The sequence below is a fragment of the Humulus lupulus genome, chromosome 5, assembly GCF_963169125.1.
Source record: "Humulus lupulus chromosome 5, drHumLupu1.1, whole genome shotgun sequence".
Lineage (NCBI taxonomy): Eukaryota > Viridiplantae > Streptophyta > Magnoliopsida > Rosales > Cannabaceae > Humulus > Humulus lupulus.
The window spans coordinates 146024139-146037407 of record NC_084797.1 but is presented as its reverse complement, the minus strand read 5'-3'; the positions used below and the strand labels follow the sequence as shown (position 1 = coordinate 146037407).

Genomic DNA, 13269 nt, shown 5'->3' with positions numbered 1-13269 from the left:
AGCATTGAAAACATTTGCTCGGGACTCCAATAGGATGGTGTAAGTAGTAAACTTGGACACGTATTCTCGTAGTTTCGACTACTCGGTGGTCTTAGGCTTCTTGCTGTCATTTTGGTTACCATTGCTTCCAGTCCCGTTACCGTGTTTGTCGCTCTTGCCCCCATTTTTACTTCCTTCTACAGGGTTGGTGGTGTTCTCAACACTTGTTTTCTCTTGCTCAGCAGTTGCCTGAGTAGGATTATCCACCTTCCATTCAACTTCCTCTAACTTGATAAATTCTTCTGCCCTATTAAGGAATTCTTGAGTGGTGCGTGTTGACTTCCTCTTCAAGCTACTCCAGAACAAACTTTTTTCTTTGACTCCCGAATTTATGGCTATCAACTTACCATCATCATTGAGGGACTTTACCTTGGTGGCCTCTTGCATAAAATGCTTAATGTAATCTTTTAAAGGCTCATTGTCCCTTTGTTTGAAGTCCACTAAATCGTTTGGCTCGGCTGGAAGGGGCATTGCCGAGGAGAACTAAGAGTAGAATATGTGAACAAAACCATCCCATGACGTGATTGATCCTGGCTGTAGCTTGAAAAACCAATGCTGGACAGTTTCTGACAGGGTGGTCGGGAAGATCCTACACCTAGTATCATCCCCTACCTTTGTAGTTCAAAGTGATGAACATAGGATACTGGGTCCTCCAGCCTAGTATACATTTTCCATGTTGGCATTTTGAATTTGACAGGTATGGGCAGCTGATTTATACGGTCTGAAAATGGGGATCCTCTCTATCTTTCCATTTCAATATCTATTAACTTGGGGGCTATCAACTCCCTTACTAGTCAGGTTAACAGATCCAGCTAGGCTTGGATGTTAGGGTCTGCAGCTACCTGGGGTTGTGCTGCATTGTAGACCTCATCCATTCTCGGGTCCCGAACAGGCTCAGGCAGAGCTACATTGTTTGATTCTCGATTTTCCCTGCTACGATTAAGAGTGTCTTGAAGGTCTTCACCTCCCATGGGACCCATTTGATTGAAAACAGAGTTTGGCCGAGGCCTGCCCCCAACATTTTGGTTGTTTGCTATCCCCGGTACTGGAGGTACTCCTTGGACCCCTCCACCTTGGGGTGGTTGGTTGTTAGGAATTTCCTGCCCTTGTGGGACAAACGGTCCTTCGGGTTGGTTACCCCCCTGACCTTGGTTGTTTTGCTGGCGAACTTGGCTTGCTGCCTCATCATGGTCATACCCGCCAGCATAGTGGGGCCTGTATGCGCTACTAACTTCCGGCTCATCTTTTCGGGACCTTGGTCGGTATTCTTGCTGTTGTCTGTACCGACCAGGTTGTTGCTGGTAGTTCTAGGGTTGACCGCTTTTATTCTATGTTGGCCCACGGTGGTGGCCACCCCGACCCGCAGCATCCAGATTTATTTCTCGGCCACTTCCTTGAGTTCTTGGTCGAAAGTTTCCTGTCCGGTCCAACCCCATGTAGTGCCCAGGCAGGACCTGTTCATCAGCTGGCATAGGATGTCTATTATTATTGGCTTGGGCCCTTCGACCAGATCGATGAATCCTAGTTGAACCATGATTTCCTTGCTGGGGCTGAGTTTCTGGTCCGTGCATGAATCCTTTACTGAAACCAAAGATAGGAGGACATTGCTGGTTATGGGAAATAGTTCCAGCCGCAGTCCCCACACCTTGGGTTGGTTGCTGTTGCATGTAATTGCGAATAGATTATGTAGCTTCCCTTGTCCGGCGTTCCATATCCTCTTGTCAGGCCTACATCTCTCGTCAATGCCGGTCCATCCACTCTTGAAAATCTCTCCTTTGTTTTTTGAAGGCTTCATTAAGGGCCTCCTGCATAGTGGCCCGCCCCTGGTTCATAGAGGCCAGCTGATCCTGCATTTGCCCAACGACTTCTCTTATCTGATCAATCTCAGGGTCGAGTCCTTCAATATCTATGTGGGGCTCATACTGTCCGGGACCTCCAGCCTTTGGTCTTTGTTGGTTGGTACCCCTTGCAGCACCTCCACCTGAAGTTCCTGCATGGGTGATTCCAGTAGAAGCAGCAGCTCTGTGCCCTGGTGCAGCGGGCCCAACGGTTTGTCCCCCAACACTAGATGGGTTCCTAGGCGGTAAGTTTCCTTGTTTCCCATTAAAATTTCTCATTGAAGGAACTTGAAAAGAGGTTTCAACCTCGGGCTCTGGAGGTTCTTGGCTTGACCTTCGGGTTGAGACACCATCCTTACGATAACTAAAATATAATGTGATTGTCTTGGGCTCTCAATGAAAGCACCAAAATGTTGACTGGTTTATTAGTCAACTAACGTGGAGTTAAAATAATTAATTACAGAGCTTTAATTCAGACAATCAATAAACCATAAATAAGCCAAGAACCTAATAAATATAAACAATGAATGATAAAATACACCAGAATTTATAGAGGTATGACCCCAAGAAATGGTAATGACCTACTTCCTCTTAGATTCGTATTGATCTTTAAGGTTTACACAAGATGACCAGTAAACATAGGTACAATTCTATGTGTAAAAACAATACAGAATGGTAGAAATGACTGCTGAGTGTATTTCCGGTGCTAGTCGATAAGCTAAAAATCCGACCCCTCTCCACAGTGGTGGAAGACTTGCATTTATACTATCCCTAACGCCCAGGCAGTTGCGCCTGCACCGCAACTCCTTCAAAATATCACTTCCTTTTCGCGGGTAGCTGTAGTCCTATTCTTTAGGAGTTTGACCGAGTTTTCAAGTAAACTGTTAGGCATGAGGATGATGTAACTGACTTCATCTGACCAGATATACCGGGTTTCTTGGAGAGCATACTGAGCAGCCTCTTTCCTAGTGAGCATACCGAGCAATAGTTGTTATTCACCTGACAAGTGTGCTCTCTCCAGCTTGTTGGATTGTTGGATGCCTAAACCGCGTGTAAAGAATATGATGACATGTTCCCACACTATGATGCCATGTGTCCATCCTTCATGCCATGTCAGCTGTGTATATTTTTGGGATAACATAAAGAAAGTTAAAATGACTGAAGAGGATGAAGATGGATGGGCAAATTCAACTTTGTTCATTTTTCTGGCCAAAAATCTTAAACATATCTATAATGATAAGAGGCCTCCTCCTGTACCATCATGGGAAGCAATCAAAGAGGAACATGAGAAATATGCTGATTGGATGAGATCAAATCACATGGAGAGATTTTACTGTATTAGTACCTTGGAAGAGAAGCTAAGGAAAAAGTTCGAACACATTGAATATGCTCATGATTTATGGGATGCTGCCTTTGAGGATTTACAAACAAGACCACAATCACGAAAAAGGTAGATAATGATTTACCTTTACCTTAGGCTTAATAGTGGATTATGATACATAAAGTTCTAAATCTTTTATTTAGAAACGACTAATCATATTTTTTTTATTTGTTCTTCTTTACAGACACTTGAGCGATCAAGAGGAACTTGTAGATGGAGACAAAAAGTTGAAGAGGAAAAGAGGAAAAGTGTATAGTTCAAGAAAGTGTTAAAGAAAGTCCATTTATTTAAAATTCTTTAGTTCTATTAAAAGAAAAACTTTAATGTTGTTTGAACAATGATTGGTTCATTTTTAATTAATTTGGAATTTTATGGCATGTAAAAACTTTAGAATATTTTATTTATAATTTGATTATTCTTAAATTTTTTCGATAAACATTCAATTGAATATTTGGACTTTATCGCCATCATTAAAATGAAAAAAGGCTCAATAATTCAGAAATATTTAAAGTAGCAAAACCGCAAGGTAACAGAAGACAAAACTTTCAAATGAGGACAACACATATCTTTGGCATCTGAGACTTGGTCATATAGGTCTAGATAGAATAAACCGGTTAACAAAAGATGTACCTTTGAGAGAACTAAGAATTGGAACTCTTTCGATTTATGAATCTTGTTTAGAAGGAAAAATGAGCAAATGTCCTTTCTTAGCGAAAGGCAATAGAGCCAAAGAACCTTTGGAGCTTGTACACAGCGATGTCTGTGGTCTAATCAATGTATAAGCAAGAGGTGGGTATGAGAATGTTTTCATTTTATTGACGATTACTCAAGATATGGTCATACTTACCTAATGCTTAGGAAATCTGAAACCTTTGGTAAGTTTCAAGAATTCAAAGCTAAGGCTGAGAAGCAGTTATGTAAGGCTCTAAAGACACTTTGATCTGATCGAGGTAGAGAATATTTGGATTTAGAATTCAAAGATTTCTTGCTGGAGTATGGTATTCTATCCCAACTCACAGCACCAGGAACGCCACAGCAAAATGGTGTTTCTGAAAGAAGAAACAAGACCTTGTTGGACATGGTCATATCTATGTTAAGCTACTCTTCACTTTCTCTCTCATTCTAGGGATATGCACTTCAAATGGCGACGTACATTTTGAATGTAGTCCCATCTAAGACCATTAGCAAAACGCCACTGAAACTGTGGAATGGAAACAAACCTAGTTTGCACCATTTCCGCATTTAGGGCTATCCTGCTCACGTTCTTAGACCTAATCCAGGGAAACTTGAAAAAAGGTCGGAAGTGTGCATTTTTGTGGCTACACTCCAGAAAAAATAGGTGGTTATTTCTATAGTCCCAAGGATCAGAAGGTATTTGTTTCCACAAATGCGACCTGCCTTGAACATGACTATATGAATAACTATAAACCTCGGAGCAAGGTAGTACTGGAGGAACTCACAGCTGATAAGATTCCATCACAATCATATTCATCATTAAATGATAAATGAAAAACCGAGGAAACCATGATTCCTAGAAAATAAACCCCAGTGCAACGTCGTAGTGGGAGGATTGTGAGACAACATGTTCGCTACAAACATGAGGCACATGTGCGTGTTTCTGATACAGACAAGGACGATCCATTAACCTTTAAAGAGGCAATGGATGATCCTGAAAAGGAGAAATGGCAAGAAGCCATGGACCAAGAAATGGAATCAATGTATTCGAATTCTGTCTGGGAACTTGTGAATCCATCTGAAGATGTCAGGCCCATAGGGTGTAAGTGGATATACAAGAAGAAAATAGGTGTAGATGGGAAAGTACAGACTTTCAAAGCGAGGCTTGTAGCTAAAGGTTACACTCAGAGAGAAGGTGTTGATTATGAAGAAACATTTTCTCCTGTGGCCATGCTCAAATCCATTCGTATCCTCTTATCCATAGCTCCTGCCAATGATTATGAGATATGGCAAATGGACGTCAAGACAACATTTCTGAATGGATATCTTGATGAAAGTATCTATATGGTACAACTAGAGGGTTCATAAAGAAATGGGAAGAACAAAAGGTGTGCAAGTTGTTGAAATCCATTTATGGATTAAAGCAAGCATCTAGATCTTGGAATATCACTTTTGATGAAACAATTAAAACATATTGCTTCGAATAGTGTGAATGGGTTATTTGAGAGAATATTTATTCTTCGGGATAAATATGCAATTATGTGATAATTGAAGTTGCACAATTTATTATTACATTTGTGCGATTTTCGAAATTGTGTAGAAATAGAAGAAATTGATTTTAATAAATTATTTTATTTAAGTGTGAAAAGATGACTATGAATAGTCAAAATTGGTTTTGATTATTATATTTATTTATTTAATAATAAGATGATAATGGAAATTCAAAATTTGAATTTTGTGTTTTGAAATTTAAGTTGTTATCTTTTCCTTAAAATGATGATATCTTATTTGAATTTCTAATTATTAATTAATTAAAATAAAAATGAAATCCCATTTTCAGGGATAGTGCCACATGCAAAGGGCTTGGACTTCTCTATGCGTGTAGCACTACTGATGTGATCAGTTATTGATTTTTTATTTTATTTTTAATTAATTAATAAAATATTTTAAAAGGAGTTTTAAAATGGAATGTAAGACACTTTTCATTTATTATTATTATTATTAAAGATTCTTATTTTTTATTTATTATTATTATTAGGATAATAATGTCTATATATTCTATATGAAAGATAATAGAAACAACAAGTTTTTACAGAGAAGAAAAACTATCATCTTTTTCACAAAAGAAAAACATTTCTCTCTAACCTATAATCAAGAGTCTCCTGTGTGAGAATACTTTTGATTCACAAAATTGATTCTTGTTCTCTATGTGCCCACCCACATCTTCAGGTGTAGAGAATGTCTTGGAAGATCTAAGTGTGAGTACTCTAGCAAGGATATGAAGATCGAAATATATACGAAAAGATTCAAGGATGCTTGATAGGCTACAAGAGGTAAATCATTTCGTATTATTTTTTACATATACATATTATATATATTGATTAAGATATTGCATATTAAAGGATCCTCATATAAAGTTGTTTATATGAAAATCTTTTGTTGTATACAATACTACCATTACCACAATTTCCGCTGCGCACTAGGACTGTTTCTAACACCCCCATCTCATACATACTATACGAAGCACTACCCTAGGCCCATTGAACCTACTCTCGTAAATTAGTTCAGTCCTGGCCGACTGTTACAAATCATGAATTGTTGACCTAACAGTAAGCCATTTACCTGGCTACCCACCCTTCCTCCTCTGCTTTGAGAACTGTGTGAACGGAGACCGGGCAGAAGGGAAGGAGGTCCTCATACTGAGTCACACACTTACTTGAGCAGTGCAGGAGACTAAGGAATGGGTCAAGTAAACTCCCCTTGTGCTAGGCAAGTAGGAGGCGGGGTAAGTCCCGAACACATGTGGGCCTCTCCCTCACTCCTCCAATGTCGGATCAACTCGGACCGCCCTTGGACTGTTGAAGAATTCCATGACTACCAGGAACTAAACGACGTGTACCACCACCACCCAAGGAGACAGTTGCCTCTGTGGGAATTCATGCCACTAGATGACGTGGCATCCTTCCACATGGACTAGTTTTTTCAGTATGATACCAACACCACCTAGGAGATGGGAAGACTTGTTAGGGAGCTTGCAGACGAAATTCTTCACCTGGAGGAGTTGCCTAGTGGTAGGGCTTCCAAGAAGCCCACGTGCTCTCGACTCGCGTCTCTTAATTTTTTTCTGCTGATATGTCTTTATTTTATTTTGCAATGCTAACTATTTGCCATTGTTTATGAGAACAAATGGGTTAGCTGACATCCCTCATTTTACTCTTGGACTTGGAATGGGTCCAAGTGCCCCCGTGAGGAAGCGGTACCTCCTCCATTAGCGAAGTGGCAACAAAACTCCTCCCCCCATGGAGAGGTTCCCTGGGTAGAGGACATGCCCATATATGAGATTTACTCCTCACCCTCTCCAGTTGTCGAGGAGACCCTAGGAGTGGAGAGCTAGAAATGGAAATTTAACCCGCCTCCTCGTGTATTCAGAGAAGTATGAGGGGGTGATGCTCGAAAGCTTTCAGGCAATGCTCGAGCACTTTAAGGCATAGATGGAGAAGGGAAGTAAGGCCCTTCACAATATCACGGAAGCTCTTCGCCAACTAAAACCTCTAAGGAAGAGGCCTATGGAGCCCCCAATAGGTTGCGTGGAGCTGGAGAGCCTGTATACAGCAAAGCTTAGAGACGTGGTTGCTCCACGGGCGGTGGAGCTCCTTTAGGGAGTTAGTTCAATGATGTGTGATCTTACGACCTGTAGCTATGCCCAAATGGCCTATAGTAACAAGGAACCTCTTGCCGCCTCCTACCAATATGCCACCGTTCGAGTAAGTCAGTTTTCTCCACCAAATATTCCTTGTCTAATTTGTTGTAATGCAAGCTGATCAATGATTGTTTGAATTTCAGTCGACTTTAGCCTGCCAGCGCCTTGGGGACATCATGATGGAGAAATCTTATGAGCTCCAGCGGGCCCTGGCCTGGGTGGCGGCACTGAAGGGGAAAGTGAGGGTGCCCTCGGAGGAGCTGACCCGCTTGCGGACATGACTAGAGGTGGAGCAGGCCAGCACCCAGGCACTCAAGGATGCGGCAATGAAGGCGGCAGAGGAACTCTAGGCCGCCAAGGACGAGGCCTGGATAGCAAAAGAAAAAGCAGCTAAGACCAAGTAGGAGGCTTCGTGAGCCACGAAGGATGCAACCAAGGCCTGTGGTGACGCCACGAAGGCACTCGGCAAATCTCGGGCTAGTGAAGACAAGGCTCTCCAAACTGCGGAGAAGACCAAGTCCCTCCATCAGGAAGTGGAGGTCCTCAAAAAAGAGGTCGACACTATTGCAAAGAACATGTTATACTTGGCTTGGTTCCACAACCGGGAGATGAACTTGGGGTTCACTGGAGAAGCAGACAAGATGCAGTTGCTTTTCAAAAAATGTTTGTGGATGGCAATGACTGTCGAAGCTGCCAATGCCGCGACCACGGAAGCTGGTGTAGTTCCGGAGGTGGATCCAATCATTGACTTCATCAAAGAAGTTCCTCTCAGCGGGGTCTAGTCCGCCTGTCTTTTGTTATGTTATTTCTTAAGTTTCTAGGCCTGCATGCTATCTATTTTTCTCTTTTCTTGGGGTATAAACAATTGACTATTGAAGACCCCGAGCACAACTATGTATACCTTGTTTTTTATAATGGCTTTTGCTTGCTCTATTTACTTGCCTTTTTTACTTTTTCACTTAACACATTTTTAAAAAGTGTTTAGTAATGCTACAAAGTGGACTTAACATTTACAAGGTTTTTCTTCCAACTTTTAACGTAATGCGATTTCACGAAAAAGATTGATTCATTTAACCTTGTTTTTCCCACATATGTGGGCCTTGATTTCCCTAGTTGGTACAACTTGGGACTTGTGCCCAAGTCTAGGCGACTCGGGTCTTGCACATTCCTTGAGTTTCTGGCTTCCCAACGCTTAGTGTTGCTTCACGGGCACTTAGTCCTTAGGAAGTAACTTTAGGTTATCACCAAGTTTGGGCAACTCAATGATTGTACTATAGTCTAGGTGACTTGGGACTTGGAAGGCCAAACAACTTAGATTTTTGGGAACTTAGTGTTGTTTCGCAGGCACACAATCCTTGGGAAGTCACACTGAGTTCCTTTATTTACTTGCCTAGTCTAGGGGACTTAGGTATTTTTGCTTAAGTTATGGAAACTTTAGACTTGTCCTCGACTATAGGCTGCTTGGGGCTGCTTGCTTAAGTCTTGGAAACTTAAGGCTTGGACTTGAGTGCTAGCGACTCGAGTTTTATACCTTGTCCTTTTGGAAGTCGAGAGCTTAGAACTACTCCGCAGGCACCCAATCCTCAGGACGTAGTCTAAGTTCTCCTCAGGACTACATAGGATTTTTCGACACTGGGTTTACTCCGCTCCTAATAGGCTTAGTTCCCTAAGTCATTTCGTTAATTTTTACAAGCCTTGAAACTAAGTTTACTCCGCTCATAATATGCTTAGTATTCTAGGTCATGCTCCGCGAGTGGTTACCTCTTGAGGTGACCTAGCTATGCCCCCCAAGTGATCAGAGACTAGTTTGTGTTCACTTGTCTAGGCTAGTGAGCGGGTACTCCTCGGGTAGTGAAACATAAATAAATAACAATAAAAAATACAAGCAAATTCTCTGAATTTCATCTATCGTGTTTTGTACACACGATTTTCGTTAAGGTATTTGGAGGCTACAAAATTTAGAAAATAAAATTGCTCATATTATTGGTAATACCGGCGAAGATGCTTGGCATTCCAACATGGGGCACCAACTCCTCATTTAGTCGGGCCAGTTTGTATGTCCCGGGACACACGGTGCTCTCAACTTGGTATGGGCCTTCCCAGTTAAGGCCCAATACTTCAGCACCTGGATCTCGGGTTGCCAAAAAAACTCTTCACAACACTAGGTCTCTGACATCAAATTTCTATCCTTCACTTTGGAATTAAATTATCTGGACACCTTCTATTGGTAGGAGGCTACACGTAGATGTGAAGCTTCCCAAAGATCCTCCACAAGGTCCAGAGATTCCTGAGGTAAATCATGGTTCGTGGTCGGTAAGTATCTCTGCGGTGCGATGAGATGCCTCAACTTGGAGCATGGCTTCATATCCATAGGCCATGGAGAATGGCCAGTGGAGGTCCTAGAAGTGGTGCGGTAGCTCCACAATGCCTTAGGCAGCTCCTTGATGTCCATGATTACATACTGAGGCCCCTGATAAAGTAGCTTCCAACCCACTTTTTTGTCCTACGATAACTCTTCAGTGAAAAGATACTTCACGATGGGTCCCATCAAACAATCCTTGGTTTGAACCACTTCTACCTCCTTAGGAGTTGTGATGCTATGAGAAGCAAAATAGTCAATTGGGACCACGTTGAGCAACTCTGCATCCTTTGTGGTAGCAAGTTTGGACAGGGCATCAACGTTGGAATTCTGCTCTCGTGGCACTTTTTGGATAGTGAATCTTTTGAAGCTGTGCAACATTTCTTGGGTCTTGCCTAGATAAGCAGTCATCTTGGTTCCTCAGGCCTGGTACTCTCTGAGGACTAGGTTCACGACAAGCTAAGAATTGTTGTATATCTTGAGGCCCACAACTTTGAGCTCCAGGGCAACTTGGAGTACGGTAATCAAGGTTTCATATTCAACCTCATTGTTTGAAGGGTCGAAATCAATTCTCAAAGCACTGTGAACTATATGTCCCTTGGGGGACACCAAGATAAGGCCTGCTCCAGCTTCGTTCTCATTGGAGGACCCATCTACAAACAACTTTCATTTGGGATCGACAACTGAGGCATCCTCGGGTCTCTCATTTGTTTATGTGCACTTGAAAATGAAGTCCGCTAGTGCCTGTCCTTTTATGGTTGTCCTCAGATGATAAGTGATGTCAAACTGGTTGAGTTCGACTGCCACTTGAGGAGTCTCCCAGAGGACTCCAGATTCTGGAGGACCTACCTTATAGGTTGGTTGGTGAGGATCCTAGTGGGATACGCATGGAAGTAAGGCCTGAGCTTCTGAGAATCCATCACCAGGCAAAAGGTTAGTTTCTCCATGAGAGGATACCTGGACTTCGTCTCGAGGAGTCTCTTTCTTACATAGTAGACAAGGTGTTTGACACGGCCTTCCTCGTGAACTAAAGCAGCACTAATCACGTTTTCAAAGATCGCCATAGAGGAGGATTGGTTCTCCATCCACGGGCTTTGATAGAATTAGAGGATTTTCCATATGTGCCTTCAACTGTTGGAATTCCTGTTCTCACTCCTCCATCCATTCGAATCGCTGACCTCCTTAGAGGGTGTTAAAAAAGGGAATGCACTTGTCAGTAGGCTTCAAGACAAAGCGGTTGAGAGCTGCTATCCGACCAGTCAAGCACTGAAACCCTTGTGCTTTCCGGGTGATGACATCTCGATCAATCCCCTTATCTTCTAGGGAGTTTCTTCAATTTCTCAGGCATTGACAATAAATCCCAGGAACTTCTTGAAGGCTACCCCAAATGTGCATTTTTGGGGATTCAACTTCTTCCCAAACCTGTGGAGGACTATGAATGCTTCTATCAGATCTTATTATGGATTTCACCAGCATGTCATCCACGTACACCTCCATATTCTGACCAAGCTTGTTCTTGAACATCTTGTTCACCAACATTTGGTACGTGTCACCAACATTCTTCAATCCAAAAGGCATCACTTTGTAGTAGTAGATGCCTTTATTTATTCGAAAGCTGGTCTGTTCTTGATCTGCAACATGCATGGAAATCTGATTATACCCCAAATAAGCGTACATGAACGAGACGAGCTCATACCTAGAGGTGACATTGACCATCTGATCAATCTTTGGCAAAGAAAAGCAATCCTTAGGGCATGCCTTTTTGAGGTCAGAGAAGTCGATGCATGTTCTCCAGGTGTCGTTAGGTTTTGGCACCAACATTGGGTTTAACAATCACTTTGGATATTATGCTTCTCGAATGAAGCCATTTGCAAGAAGCATGTTAACTTCAGCCTTTAAGGCCTCCCCCTGGTTGGGTCCATTGTCCTCCCCTTCTGTTGCATTGGGGAAACATTTGGGTCTATGTTCAAGGCATGGTAGATAATGTTGGGGTCCATTCCCGTCAGACCTGCATTAGACTAGGAAAAGACATCGTGGTTCTCGTGGAGAAAGCTAACCAAAGCTTTTTGGACCTCCGCCTTGAGGATCTTCCTGACATTAACTTCCTTTCAGGGTTGGAGTTGTTAAGAATGACTTCTTCAGCTTCCTCCCTGGGCTCAATAGCCCTGTCATCTCCAACCCTAGGGGTCCAACTCGTTGGAATCCCTCTCTTCTAGAACAACCTCGACCTCCATCTTCACCGAAGGAGGTTGCTCGGGGGCCACTGCTTCAACCACCATCACTGGATGTTTCAGTGACACATTGTAGCACCAACGGACCTCTTTCTGGTCTCTGTGAATAGTGCCAATTCCCGACTCTGTGGGGAACTTTATGCACAGGTGGCGAATAGAAGTAACTGCTCCAAACTCCACCAGGGCTGAGTGACCCAAGATGGTGTTATAGGTGGAGGAGCAGTCCACGACCAAAAAGGTGCAGTACTTGAAGGCCTGGCGAGGCACTTTACCAAGTGTCACTGGTAGCTTAACCTCCTCCATTGGAATCACGCCCTCTCTTGAGAGCCCATAAAGTGTTAAGGTGCATGGGGAAAGTTCACTTGTCGTCAAACCGGTCTTCTCGAAGGCTGACTTAAAAGGGATGTTCACAGAACTCCCATTGTCTACCAGGATCTGAGCAACCATCTTGTTGGAAATATGACTCTCAATCACCAATGAATCATGGTGGGGGAAGTTTACTCTTCGAGCATCATCCTCGGAGAAGGTGATGATCTGGTCCATCATTCGAGACATTTGTGCAGGGATCTGGGCTAGCGCTAGCAATTAATCATCATGATTTAGGGCCCATGCATAACGATTGTGCGAGCCCCTTCACATGCCCCCAGGTGGGGTCCTCCTGAAATAGTCCCCACTCTCCCATTCAGCAAAGGAGGTTCAAGGGACACTTATTGCAGTGCATCCGTTACTTGGCTTGGAACTTGAGGAGGCGCCACTTGTTGTAGAGGAGGCATGGCCATGGCTAGAGCCTACGCAGGGCATGCTTTAGCCCTGGCATACTAGTGTAGATGCCCCAACTTGATGAGATTCTCAATCTTATCTCGAAGTTACCTACACTCGTTGGTGTGGTGTCCAAGGTCAATGTGGAGCTCGTAGAACTTCGTGGTGTCCCTTCGCTCCCTATCCCTTTAGATAGGTTGAGGTTTCCGGTAGTGGACTTGCTACTCCATGGCAAGGAAGATGTTTTTCTGAGGATCCACTAAATCAGTGTACTCAAAATACTAAGG

The 13269-nt window shown here is 42.9% G+C and overlaps 1 protein-coding gene across 1 annotated transcript; it reads right to left on the bottom strand.

The window, feature by feature from the left end:
- Window positions 1-12172: 12172 nt before the first annotated feature.
- LOC133779568 (uncharacterized) lies at window positions 12173-12778 on the bottom strand. Its single transcript, XM_062219517.1, has one exon. The coding sequence runs from the start codon at window positions 12776-12778 to the stop codon at window positions 12173-12175; it is 606 nt and encodes a 201-aa protein (XP_062075501.1).
- Window positions 12779-13269: the final 491 nt, after the last annotated feature.